Source organism: Filicampus tigris, chromosome 21 (genome assembly GCF_054856515.1).
Source record: "Filicampus tigris isolate MCC_2025a chromosome 21, RoL_Ftig_1.0, whole genome shotgun sequence".
Taxonomy (NCBI): Eukaryota; Metazoa; Chordata; class Actinopteri; order Syngnathiformes; family Syngnathidae; genus Filicampus; species Filicampus tigris.
The window spans coordinates 5,521,047-5,535,038 of NC_141237.1; the positions used below are offsets into that span (position 1 = coordinate 5,521,047).

A 13,992-nucleotide genomic window follows, 5' to 3' on the forward strand; every position below is an offset into this window, starting at 1 on the left:
TTTTTCACAAAGGAAACCATTTATTCATCAAAAAGCCACACGTCATTCGAAATCAATAACTTTAAGAAGGCAAAAATTACACGGTGGTGAGGTTTTTACATTTTTTTTTAAGGCACAGGATAGATTAAAAAGCTCCAATAAACACAAGCAGTCAAAACTGCATGGCAAAAAAACATACAAACCTCTGTTTTAATATCTTAACAGTTTGCTAGCAGCCCTGCATATTCAAAAACACACATGAACAGTTGTCTCTATAGTCTTGTTTCTTGTCTCACATCTGGTCTGAAACCCTTCCAAACCCCAAATTCAAGTATGTATATTTTTTTTCTACATCATTTACAGCCCTATAAAATGCCCACAAAAGGTCCTCGCCATGGAGACCATGCATGTCCAAAACAATATTGCACAAAGTCCACCTAAAAATAGACAAAGCATTCACTTTGATGTGCATTCCATGTTTGAAATTAAAATAAATATATATAAATAAAAGGCAAAGCATCCACTGCAGGACAAAATATAAACAACTGCTACTTGGCGGACTTGCGGGATTCATTCTGTTCCTTTGGTAAGAATTTTGTCACTTTTTTTTTTTTTTAATGCCCTGCTAAGTTACGTACGAGCAACATCACAAACGGCGACAAGACCTTTCAATAAGATTACAATATGCTACAATATTTGTATGCGCCGACAACAGTCAGTATGGGAAAATCATGGGAAAACGCATGCTGAAATTATTCTTTATGTCAAAAATCTACAGTACAGAAATGAAATGGTTCAAATCAGCACAAGTCACTATGTGATTGTGTCTTGGATACTTCTTTGCGATGACAATCCATCTTCGCTCAGCTCATACCTACAAGAAAAATGATGACTTATTGGACTTGGGGGGAAATAAACCCCCAAAACTTAGACTTAAAATTAAATTTTGAATTTAAACTTAAATTGAATTATATAAAATGTAAAATTAAAATATGCTATTTAATTTAAAATTTAAGATTAAATATAGGTTTAGATTGAGGTGTTTACAAAAAATGGTTTATTTTTCTGAAATTGTTTTTAAATGGTGTCATCTTTTCAACAAGGTGGTTTGAACTTTTTTACAATTGTTTTTTTGTTTTTGTTATTTTCTTACCGTTTGACCATGTAATCCTGTACACTATGTCCTGTATATGTGGCGTTGTAACATTAAAACTGACGTTGCCCAATCATAATCAGATGATATAAAATAATAAAATATGATTTTAAACTATACAATTAAATGCAACTTTACCATTGCGTCCATCCTTTTGCGATATCTTCTCCACTTAAATCGACCAGCACCTGCAATTGTAATAGGTAACTTTTACATGGCAGCCTAAAAATAATTAGAGCTGGGCATCATCCCTCCGTCTCAGAGTTCCCCTCGTGCATATTAAAATCGACCTGTGTGGTCTCGGCCCGTCCCTCGTCGGCGACAGCCATTCGGCGTTGAGAACGTAATTTTCACGTCACACGCGGGCGCCGCACGAGCAGACGCCTCCAAACAAAGAAAAAATTATTAAACAAAAACAACTGACACACCGCACAGTGTGGTGATCGATAAATAAAACGAATTTGAGACATGTCATTAGGTCTGTGGAACTGCAAGATACACAAGTGTTTTATTTAAATTTTTTTCCTTGGCCGCATGTCAGGAGTGCAGAACCTGAATGTGACGTGGTCCATTCTTAATGCCGTTTGGCTCACTCGTACCGACTGGGACCACGTGGGTCAATTAAATATGCAGGACAGGAACTCGGGGACGGAGGGACGATGCCCAGCTCTGGAAATTATGATGATTCTTATTCTAAAAAAATAAACAGCCACACATATACAAAAGAGGAAACATTCATCACTTTTCCCAAGAGGCCTTTGTGTTTGGACAAGATGTTCCCTCCGTTCTTTACGGCGACATCCAGAGTTCTCCTGTGGAGCTCCACGATTGACACGCTAAATTCAAACCTGCAAGTACACACACAAATCCGTTCGCGCTAAATAAAAACATCTAACCAAAAATCTCTTGCCTACCCACCAAAAACAAACTGCTGTAAACAAGCTAACACGTGGTCCTAATATGCTAAACTCACGTCTGATCGTAAACGGGGTTGAGGTTCCTTTTCACGGTGCCGGTCTTCCTCCTGCCCGTGCGGCTCTTGTCGGGCAGCAAGTAGAGGCGGATGAAGGGGTCCGAGGCGTCTTTCGAGAAGGCTATCAAATTTCTGAGGAAAAACACACACACACAAGACAAAAATTGTGTATGGTGGCGTGTCCATGTGCCACATACACAGAGTTTAGTGTATGAACTGGCAAAGATTCCACGCTGAATTTATGTGCATTGAGTCAGTGCTCCTGTTTTGGTTAGCAGCAGACTTCAAATGGGGCTCACCTGTTCTCATTGTGCGAACAATAAAATGGGAACAGCGAGGCCTTACGTGGTCTTAAGCGGATGCCGCACCGGATGAGAGTCAAACGTTAAGCGTTTGCCGTCACTTTGCAAGCTTACCGGCACGCGTGAACCACCACGATGAGCTTGTTGCGTTGGCCGCTGTGTCGAACGGTCAGATGGACCTCACCCAGGGGAAACGGGCTGGTGGTAGAGCCGCTGTACGTAAACACACCACGCATTAACTCAGTCAGTCAGACAACAGCCAAGGCCTTTGTATGTAATGTATGTATATACATATATATATATATACATATATATATATACACATATATATATATACATATATATATATACATATATATATAAAAAATCTGTCTATGACAAAAATAAATGAATTGTCCTCATTTGGGTGCATAAATCTGCTTGCTAAAAATGTCAATGGACACCTTGGTGGAGGTAATAACATTGGAATAAAGTAAAGAGAGTTGTTTGGCAATATAGAAAAACGTCAACAAATTGATAAAACATAAATAATAGATGAGTCATTTTACTTGTGCAGCTGTCGTAGCCTCTGCTGGAGCTCCAGGCTGGCGAAGGGCAGAGAGATGTCCGAGGCCAGGCTGGGCGTGGACTCGTTGTGGGCCAGGTGCTTCTGGGAGGCCGAGATGCCCACGCACAGGCTGGAGACGCTGCGCAGGGGGCTGGCGGCGTACGGCTCGCCGTCCCGGTGATGCAGCGTGAGGGAGGAGGCGTGTGCGGGCGGGGGCGGAGGAGGCGGCGGGGTGGGCGAACGGGACGGCGGCGAGTCAAAGGTGGACGCTCTCGTCGAGGCGGACGGGTGGGGTAGACTGGACTTGCGCACCCGGACCGAGGAAGGTTGGTCTGACGAGACCTGCTTCTCCAGCGATAGGATCTAATGAGGAGAAATGAAACATGGGAGTATTGATTCAATCAATATTAAAAGGTTTGTTTTACACTCATGAAAGGGCAATTTCATTTCACCCAGCAATGTATTTCAAAGATTTTCTTGAGTCATGTGTAATTACGCGGTAGAAAGGCCACTGGAGCAGTACAATGACTCATTCCTTGAAACAGCATGAAAATAAATCCCCGCTGTTCATGTTGCCAATAGAGAAAAGCGCAAGTAACTGACAAACCGCTCCCAAAATGTGCATTTCCAATTGATCTTACAACATTTCCCTTAAAAATGGCTTAAAGAGTCTTCTCAATAGCCACACAACCGAGCAAAGGACTGTGTATCTTTTTAACTCCTCCCTGACATAAAAGTCTTCCTTGACACCAAATACCAACAAAAAGGCATTTTTCAGACTTTTCTGAAGAAACTGCCATGTTATTGTCGCGAGGCCAGGCAAACTACGGCCATTCCTCGAGAGAATTCTAAAAACAGATTGAAGCTGCAAACAACAATGAACCCCTTTTTCATCACCAAACCTCCAAATGATCATTAGACTTTGACGCCATGCTTTGCCCATAGGTAACTGAAACCTAAAATGGCCGCTTCAAAATTAAATGCCAGACTTCCTGTCTCATTTCAGGAATGGGTTCTTCAAACCTATTTGTTGTCCTGCTTGTGACAGACATGCCTACCAACAGTAATTTCATGTTGCCAAGGAACACTGGCCAGGCAACGGGGGCTGAATTATCAAAATATGTCGACATGCATATTAGAGGAAAGTCCTCAAAATGCCCCCCCCCCCCCCCAGCCTTGTTTTAAAGGCTATAGTTTGTTTAAAATGAATGTGTACCGGACCACTTTTACCCGCAAGGCCATTTTAAATCTGATGCTGGAGCTGGGACCGGAGTTCTTGAGTGGGAAGCACTGCGTCAGCGTCATGTCCTCTTCGGCCAGGAGGCCGCTCAGAGGCACGGTCAGATTACCCAAGGTGCACTTGGTCTTGTCGTCTTTCACCTGCAGCAGCAGGGAGACGATGTCAGAGAATCGCATTCAAAAATTGGTGCATAGCTATAAACTCCAAAAATCGGGTTCTTCTTACCTCCACCTCGAGCTCCTGTCTCCTTGGATTGTGCACCAGAAATGAGAAGGAATCTTCCCACAATGGCTCCTTGGTCTTGTAGCGGATCTTTAAGAACAGACAGGAAGTCGTTTTCTTAAAAAGTGCAGTGGAGCTGCTAATTTAAAGTTGTCACAGTTCATTAGAAAAGCTTCATTAAAGTTTCTCACTGACTATCAGCACTTTGCCAGGCGAGCCTATACAGTCTGATAAGATCCACACTTCTGAAATCTGCCTTCACAATAATAAGGAGCCCATGATCGCAAACAATACCATTTGTACAAAAAATGACAACTTTTACATTGTAAATGGCCTTTCAAAGATCCCAGGGACGCTTGACACGCTACCACACACACAACATGTGAAGCTATGTACACAATGCCACACAATGAAACATGACCACGGATGACAACACATGATCACACGCGACACGTGACACATGGAGACATATGACTAGGGCCCGACCGATATGGATTCTGTGTGTTTTGGGGGGCTGGGGGGGTGGGGGATGGGGGTTCAGGGTTTTCGAATGTCATCATATTATTATTATGTTTAAATATGTAAATACAATATGTAAAAGAACAACGAATCAGCCCCCCCAAAAAATCTGCAGATGTATTCATTTTATCTTATATTTATTTTTTTAAATAGTATCAGCCGATTAAATCGGCCGTCCGATTAATTGGCTGAGCCCTACATATGACAACACGTTATCAGACAATGACACAGGACCACACAATGAAACACTCGACATGCAGTTAGGCTAACAGTTAGCCAGTTAACAGCCAGCCGCTAACCTGAGCTCACAACAGCCAACTCTACAATCTCATTCGCTGACTCCCACGTCACTCACCAGGCCAGGCCCCACCTTATAAAGCCACACACATTCAAAGTCACAAATATTATAAGGTTGAATGTCAAGATTCCGACCCCAAGTGGGCAACAATAATAACTACACTTCACATGCACATTTTGCTATTCAATGACGCTAATTACAATTTTATCAAGGTAATCAATGGGATGATTGGTGAAATAATTCATTCTTAAAATCACCGTTGTTCGGCAGCCATAGAAAGCTGTGTCAGTAAAGCTAATTCACCATTTCCTCACGCAGGTTATTTGTACGTCATCGCTCTCTCCTAATTTGACAGACGACGGATGTTAGCCGCCTACGGGCACGCCGCATCGATTCCAAGTTCAAAGCCGCCCGAGCTATTGTAAAACTTCAGCAATCCACTCGAGCATACATTGAACATAATCAATGTTTCAAACACAATGGGCCGAAGGCGAGACCCACCTTGCTCTCTTGCATCTTGTGCCCGATGGTTAATTGGACGTAAGGGCTCGGCTCGCTGCTGCTCTTCTTTGCCGACTACGGAAAGAATCAGAGGAGATCGATATCAACACATTGTATTGCATTTCTTAGAACCTACCAACCACCACTGCACATGCAAGACGACAGTCACATATTTTCATGCAAGATCTGAGAGGTTTGCCATGAATAAAATATGCTCAGCAAGCTTAAGGCATTATATATTCTGCCTTATCTTAATGCAAATGATAATGTACTAAAGGCTAAGGGACTTACTGTGATGCACGACATATATGCATTTTCAAAATATGTTTAAATATATTTGGTCAGTGATTTTTTGTATTGTAAATATTTTGGTTATTCAAACTGCACTATATAAATAAAGTTGTATTGTATATTCCATTTGAAATTCGTCATGACCACATTCACCTAGTTGCTTCAATCCTATTATTGAAGTTACCTTACATAATATCTACAGTAGCTAAATGCGACAAAAATAAGTGTGTAGAACCAACTAGTTTGAATACAATGCAAGCAAAGTAGATAAAGTATAAGAGTGCTGAACATGCAAGCGCTGAAAGGCTGAAAGCATGCAAGATGACATCACCCATGCATATCAGAACGATTCAAGACGGTGGCGCAGCGCGTGTGCCCGTCATGTGGTGTGCGTGTTCCCATCCCACGTTACCTTCAAGGCTTTAAAGACCTGCTTCAACCCGTCACAGGTGAAATCGGACAAGTTGTTCTTTTAAAGCCAAAGAGGAGATTTGGAGGGGAGACAAATAGAAAAAATCACACCCAACGGTTAGCGGGATGGAAGTTGGGCAACGTGTCGAAAAAGATGAATGATATGAATGTTTTTAACAGGCTAGTCTCGCTGGCAGCCAGTAGAACAAGCTGCCACTAGCTCTTTCCTGTTATGAATCACGTAGTGTAAATCAGTCTTGAAAATTAATAATAAAGAACCATAAAACAGGGGGTCCTTAATTTAAATTCTAGCCACCATGCCCCCAGTGTGACACGAATAACGGCTTATTCTATTCAGTTCTGTAATGGTTCCAGTCAGGCAATAAGTGGTTAGCGCATCTGCTTTACAGTCAAAAGGGTCTGTGTTTGAATCGCATCCCGCATTTAAAAAATATGAATGTAAGGTTTTTGAAGAACTTAAATCAATTATAAAAGTCCCTCTAGTGGTATGCCACAGAATGATGCCTCAGTGCAGTTCAGTTGTATTTCACTTTTATGTTCAATACAGTTGCATTTCATTTTTAAGAACGATATGTTTTGTAACCTGTAAATTACATTTTGTTTTTAACTTTATGAGGAAAACATTTTAATTAAATCATTTTTTAAAAATCCTATACATGGGCAAAGTGTCAATCTGCAAATTGTGCATAATGTTGCAGTGGCAACAAATAATACTACACATTGGTGCCATCGGGCAGAAACAACGTATGTCCAAATATGGTCGATTTCATATTTTTATGCAAATTGATACTTCAGTCTTTCCCTACGTCATGTTTTTTTAAATTTTCATTAATCAACAAAGTGTTGAAAATATCTTGAGAACGAACCTAGCAACACTAATGAATGCTCCACTGACAAAGCAGTGTTGTAAAACTCGCCCTCGTCCCTCACGTGCAGGAGCCGTGCGGGATTATGTCAGATCAAGATTGAAAATCTGGATGTTTTTGGGGACAGTAACGAATGAAAACAGCAGCGATAGATACTGCAAATTTGATTTAGCCATTGTTTTAAAATGGATCGCTGGAAAGCTCCAGTGCAGAAGGAACTGGTCAGCCACAAAGATCAGATTCATTGACACCTATTACCCTGCTTAGTCAGATCATCGGCTTATTTATTGCATCACCCATGACAATGAGTGTAACAAACCTTTTTTTTTTTTAACGTGGTATTTGGAGCGTTACTTTTTTTTTTTTAAGGTGGCACTAAGTATAAAAAGTTAGAGAATAACTGAACGAGACGGTCTCTTTATTATCACAATAAATATAGTAGACATTCCCAATTTTCTTGTCATATTACGATCGATATTAATGGCAACTGTTTATGGTCACTCCAAGCCAACCGATTAGTCGCCAGGCCGTGCAGCCAAAACACAACCGACATGCTAAACCACTCACGCCGATGGTGCGATACTCGGAGCTGTTGCTCTCGCAAAACACCAGGCCAGACGCTCGTCTCTCGCTTAAATTGCCGCAGCCTAAGCTGCCGCTGAAGATGCTCTTGGGGGGAGGGGCGGAGGAGAGACCATGAGGATGAAGAGGTGTGACACAAGGAAACAAAAAAAAAAAATAGAACATTTCAAAACGTTTTCCATTAGTGTGACCTGTTCACAAATCAGCATTTTGTTTGCACGTTATATCCACAATTTAGATTGTTTTCCCCAATCATGTCATGTCTGGGGCTTTGAAATTTTACCTCGATCATATTTTTACCTTTTTCCCGCCTTTAAGGCTTACCACTAATTTGAAAAAACACTGAGTTGCACAAATCACACTTTGATAAACACTGGCCTAAAGGTAATTACACTTCCATTGCGTTACACACTTACTGGTTCACTCACGATAAACTACGCTGGGATATTACTGTTTACCATTTATGGCTGATTGTTTTCAACGGTGCTCAAGCATTCCAAACGGTGGCTCAACGAGAAGAAAACAGCTCGAGCTTAAATCTGCTTTCAAAAGGTCGGGTTTAAGCAAAAGTACATCCATACGATTAAGCGGCCGATCGTAAAGGAAAGGAGACCGGATTGCTACACGCGGGTTCAGGTGGAGTTCAGTCGTCACGGAAACCAAAGAACACAGCCTGCAAACGGGAGAGGAATCTTAAGCTTTGTGGCAACACGGACCCATGCCTTTTATTTGAACAAGTGGGCATTTCCTACTCAACTGGTTGTGTGTGTGTGTTTATGTATGACTTTTCTTACTGGCAGGTTCTTCGCCGAGTCCAAATAGACGACCAGCAGTGCCGACGACAGGCCGTCATTGGCCAGGCTCCTGTCTGCTCGCACGCTTCGCAGCACCTGATTGGTCCGAGACCAGGCCCAGTCAGACAATGGGCAATTGACGGCGCGGGACGGAGCCGCTCGCGTACCTGCTCCAACTTCTCGGGCGTGGACAGCAGGGACAGCCACTCCAGCTTCAAGTGGAGCTTCCCGGTTGGCGCCTCCTCGAGGTCGAACCACTGCCGAACACACAAAAACATATTTGGGATTAAACAAGTCGTTTGGCTGACCCATTAATGAGCACCAAGGCCACCATTGGACTTGTAACAATTTTCAAGGTGATTTAAACAAAGACACACAGCGAAGGCTCTCCGTGACTCTTGCCAACGACCCAGGCTAAACTTAAATCCAACCCAACGTTCAAAGAGTCCAGATGTATCGTGTGCCTTGATGTATCTTACGAGCATTGCAGCACAAAGCAACGGAGCTTTGAATAGAAACGGTGCAGCAACACACAATACTCAGGAATATATTCTTTATCCTCTGCAAAAAACGACTAATTCATGCAGCTTATTGATCTGTTGTGAGTGTGTTCATCTTGCTACCTAGTGGTGATCAAGGTACACAAACAAGTGACAAACAAACTATTTCTTTTCATTCTATTTAATTACTGTATAGCTCAATGGCATTTCTATAAATTTCAACGGGGAAAGACAATATGACGTACAATTTTTGCAGTTATGAGCATGCTCAGGGAACAAATTAAAATCATAAATTAAAGTACCTGAAAAGAAAAAGGCGTCCAGTACATTCGGAGAGATATTCTCCCATCTCATTTTCCCAATACGCATTCTAAAAATCTGGATTTTCCCACCAGAGGACCAAAGACAAAATCATCGGTAGAATGTTCCAGGAACTTCTAGTTCTTGGTACGAGTAATTTCTAGAACTAAATGGTAACAATCACATATGTCCATTACTGAAGACTCCACCCCAAAGGTTCCTGGACCTCTCAAAAGTATTCAAAAGTATAAGAACCCGAGCAGGTTCTTCTTTTGGTCTTGATAAAGTTCATTGGAACTAAATTTTGACAATGGTTCCTGCGATGCAGACATAAAAAAAAATCCTAGTTCAGAAATACAATAATGCTACGATTTGCTGTGATGCATAAACTGGTGTAAATGTCCAAACCGTCTCTCATTCCTTTGCAACTCAACTTAGTTCCAAACCATTTGCCCCTGACCTCAGCTAAGGCACTTTTCATCATTGTGATATTTTCAGGCAAAACAGTTGAGTTCCCAAAAAAACTAAAAAAGAAAAAATAAAGGCTGTAGGTGGATTTAGCTGTCGCTGCCTCATTATTCCCTCTTGTCTATTCAAAGCCGACTGGCTTGACTTTAATGCTCACTCAACAGAGACACACACGAGGGCGATATCTCGACACATTTGCTGATGTTGTGAAAGTGATCCTTTCAAAGACACAAATGAAAGGAGGGGGAAGAAGGAAAACAAAGCTCACCTCGTCCACCTTCTGTTCTTTGTGCAGCTCAGTCATGTCGATCATCAGACTGTGGGCGAACGACAAAAAAAAAAAAAAAAAAAGCGACCAGTCAGTCTTCGTTTTTAGGGTCGATTTGACTATTTCCATGTGTACTTTAAAAATTGAGCGTAACAGATTTTGGCCGGTTGCTACCAAATTTGAAGCACGATGCTAAATTGGGGAAATTGGCAAAGACAGAAAATCAGTCTTTGCAATTGGCCACAGCACGGCAGCGATATTTGGAGACGTGGTAAATGATGCCGATCCCTTCCCGGGGAAACGCACCTTCCCAGGAAATCGTCTTTGTCTGGATCCTCGTCGAACAACTCTATCTCGAGGTGCTGACCCGAGTGCTCGTAAACCAAAGCCTGACAGGGACAATAATTGTTGACTCTCGATGCAAACAGACGACGAGCAGCTTCATAAAAAACGCACATCCGCAATTTGTCACCTCGTAAACTTCGCTCCACTTGGGGTGAAGGCTCTCCTTGATGGTCTTGCTCTGGAAGAGCTGATTGCCAATCTGCAGGATGCCGTACGGGTCCGACTTGCCCTTGATGAGCCCGCCCAAGAATTTATCCTTGCCCTCCAGATCCTGGGCTTCCAAGAAGTGAATCCGAAGCACACCCTAAAAAGACGTGATGAACACATTACAGATGAACTAATCCCTTACTGCTCTGATCCTAACTCACAGACCTCACCCCGAAACCTGCAGACCTAAAATCCTCATCCCGTAATCCTATCGTTTCAACTCTAAAACAAAGAACCTTATGCCAAATTTTAACCCCTATCTTCAAAGTACAAACAAATACTTCATCATAATGTTTCTCTTAAAATGCATTCACAAACTTTAGTCTTTCTCATCAGAACTGCACAGGGCTGTTTTGCACCAGGGTTGTTCCGATATATCGACTAATTTTATAGTGCTCACTTCATTTCTTGCTTTGGCTTTTCATGCCAGCAAAGGCCTACAACAGCCTAGCTTCATTATTCCTTTTTAACTCATTCACTGCCGTTGACAAATTGACTTGTCTTTTCACAGTCCAGCCATTCAATCCCAGGAATTTATTTATATTTTCAATTTTTATCAAACGTTAGGGCAACACAGGGTCTGGCAGTGAATAAGTTAAGTGAGCGGTAATGAGTTGATATTTTCACTAATGAATTTAATGATTGAAGTGGGACGTACATATTCAAGCGTCTCAATCAAGGTTGTTGCCAGTGAGTGTTCGACTTGTTGTCATGGTTACGGGAACGAGGCCTTGACACACCGTGTTGGTGGTTCAGTTTGGTACATAAACATTTAGGTTCTTCACTTTGCCCCGTCAGGATTCAAGAGCCCTGTTCACAATTCAGTTTTCCAGCTTCTAAATCATGCCCACCACACACCGAGCGAGGCGAGTAAATACGACTCAAGTAGACCATCTACTGTCATGCTGCAATAGAAAAATTGCAACCCTGTGTCAGGTTGCAAGACCTCCACTTACAATATTTGTTTTATTGAACCACAAAAACATGGCATGGTTGTCAAGGAAGAAACGGACTGCCACAAAGATAGGAAACATAATTAAGGCGAGATTGGGGATATTTTGAGAAGCTGTTGGCAACGATCAATCGGCGCATTCACCCTCTGCATCATTTCGCTGCATTTCAGTGACGGAGACTCTCCGCGCTTTATTTCACCAAACCAACCACAGGAATACAACCGAATTCCTCCGGTACCTTCGGCATGGGGAAGCGAAGCTGGGCCAGTTCCACGTCTCCAACCAGCGGGATGGTAACCCGGTTGGGTAAGACCAGATAGGACGAGATGATGTCTTGAATCAGACTGTCGGACAGGCCGCTGTGAGGAAAGCAATACAAACAGAAGGCCATGTATTATTTACGAACAAGACTGTTCAAAAAGTAAACCCCCCCAGGTTATAAATATTCTCCTCTAATCTCATTTTAGCTCGGGCATGAAGGCTCCCGCCGACGGGTCTCCATCTACAAGGGATCGTAACCCTGAGAAAAATGTCTTCCAGCTGAAATGGCTGATCTGGAATGTGTCGCAGCATAGGTCCCAAGTTGATGTGTGGTTGTTATGGAGGTGAGCAAAATTTGCTGCCAGTCGGATGCATCCGGGACCCTTAAAATCCGTAAATACTGGTTTTCACCAATATGCGCTTTGCCAATTTCGAAAAATAGGGAACAAAGTGCTACCAACGGGGTGCTTGGACCACCGCACGCAATGACCAAAACTCAGATTCCAAAAAAAGTTTGTATTTGAAGGACACCTAGAAATGGTCAAAATGATTCTGAAATGGCCTCTTCAAACCAAAATGGAAGACATCGGTTGTCTTTTCCAGCATGGTTTGTTGACTTTCATGTGAAATCTACTCGCGATAAACATGCCTACAAATGTCCATGTTGCCAAATAAAACTAGCTTCAGAGGCTGGAATGTCTCCAAAATTCAGCATGGCGCTACTGACTCAATTTTAGGGGTTCATGTCCGCCACCCCTATAAGTGTAAATTCACGGTTTTCCGCTCTTTCTGAAATGCCATAAAAATGATGCCAACAAAGCTCTGTAAGTAGGAAACGTCTACACAGGTGAAGAAACAGCACATTCAAGACGGATGTTACAATCTCTTGTCCATCCACTGTACCATCTAATGAAAGTCATCTGAAGAACTGCCGGTAATTACCTCCAAAAGACTCCAAAACAAATAAACAAAATGAGCACAACAACAAAACAACGCATTGACAAGTCATCTAATATATCAGTCGGGACAGATTCAATGCGGCGTCTAGTGAGGGCGGCGTCTTAGCCTGATTTTAATCACTGCAATAAATTTGCCGCTTCAAGAATGCTCTAGAGGCTAAGAAAAAGACGAGTATTGGTTCCCAAACATTGAGTGGCCAATTTGCCATTCCAAGCACACTTAATTAAATATAGGAAATGTTTTACAATGAAATCAGATGGATTAGCGAATGGGGGGGGCGGGGGGGAAATGCAGTCAGATCAAGCTGACAGGAGAGGTAACATTATTATTTCAGCAGCTTCTTCTTCTTCTCTTAAGAGCTCCAAAAGAGCAAAGTGGGCCCTCATCCAAATACTGTATTGATCTTAATAATGTCCCATGTCTCTGATCGATTTGATCAAATCAGCAACGGTCTAAATGTCGAAGCACGTAAATGTCAACTGTTAGCCTTTACTAACGGCTAAGTGACGTTTCAAGGACAAAGGGTCAGAATATCAATGGATTCCATTTAATTACAATTACCGTTTTCCGCCCGTCTGCCGCCAAGGTAACGGCACAGAAAGTGTGACAGGCGAATGCTCAGTTTCTTGCCGGGTTTGTTACCAATTTAGTCTAGAATGTCAGAGGGACTAAGGAATTTTTAATTTTTCATTTTGATCTTTTTTTTTCATTGTTGAAATTGTTTATATTTTGAGATATTTTTTTAATGTATTTTATGTGTGTATTTTGTGTATGTATGTATTTTTCACCCCCCAAAAAACATCCCTGGATGGGCCATCTCATTCTAATAAAACTTAGCACATTACGGAGAACTACTGCACCGCCACAGTAATAAACACATTGTTACATTATTAATTGCGCACGTGTTGCATAATAACATTACAGCCACGCGCTGTGCAGCCAGCTGATGCTGTCTGTCAAGTTTCACCACCACGACCTCTCCTTCACCGGCCAACACTGCCTTTCACGTGACCACCCCAACAACAAACACG

At 42.2% G+C, this 13,992-nt stretch overlaps 1 protein-coding gene across 11 annotated transcripts in view; it reads right to left on the reverse strand.

Annotated features, from left to right (window-relative positions):
- The window catches only part of esyt2b (extended synaptotagmin-like protein 2b), a 26,619-nt gene continuing 12,627 nt past the window's right edge, over positions 1 to 13,992 (reverse strand). For 6 of the 11 annotated variants that reach the window (XM_086021001.1, XM_086021006.1, XM_086021000.1 and 3 more), the window contains 16 exons: positions 11,979 to 12,099; positions 10,708 to 10,884; positions 10,542 to 10,624; positions 10,236 to 10,284; positions 8,867 to 8,956; positions 8,700 to 8,795; positions 6,438 to 6,494; positions 5,735 to 5,809; positions 4,420 to 4,506; positions 4,185 to 4,334; positions 2,956 to 3,317; positions 2,522 to 2,620; positions 2,106 to 2,237; positions 1,875 to 1,980; positions 1,271 to 1,320; positions 1 to 416 (listed from right to left, as the gene is read on the reverse strand). In XM_086021001.1, coding sequence (XP_085877127.1) covers positions 272 to 416; positions 1,271 to 1,320; positions 1,875 to 1,980; positions 2,106 to 2,237; positions 2,522 to 2,620; positions 2,956 to 3,317; positions 4,185 to 4,334; positions 4,420 to 4,506; positions 5,735 to 5,809; positions 6,438 to 6,494; positions 8,700 to 8,795; positions 8,867 to 8,956; positions 10,236 to 10,284; positions 10,542 to 10,624; positions 10,708 to 10,884; positions 11,979 to 12,099 — 1,879 coding nt within the window. In that variant the 3' untranslated portion in view covers positions 1 to 271. Of the gene's footprint in view, positions 854 to 1,270; positions 1,321 to 1,874; positions 1,981 to 2,105; positions 2,238 to 2,521; positions 2,621 to 2,955; positions 3,318 to 4,170; positions 4,335 to 4,419; positions 4,507 to 5,734; positions 5,810 to 6,437; positions 6,495 to 7,890; positions 7,993 to 8,699; positions 8,796 to 8,866; positions 8,957 to 10,235; positions 10,285 to 10,541; positions 10,625 to 10,707; positions 10,885 to 11,978; positions 12,100 to 13,992 lie in introns of those variants that run through there. The other 5 variants (XM_086021008.1, XM_086021004.1, XM_086021003.1 and 2 more) reach the window with 5 other exon arrangements.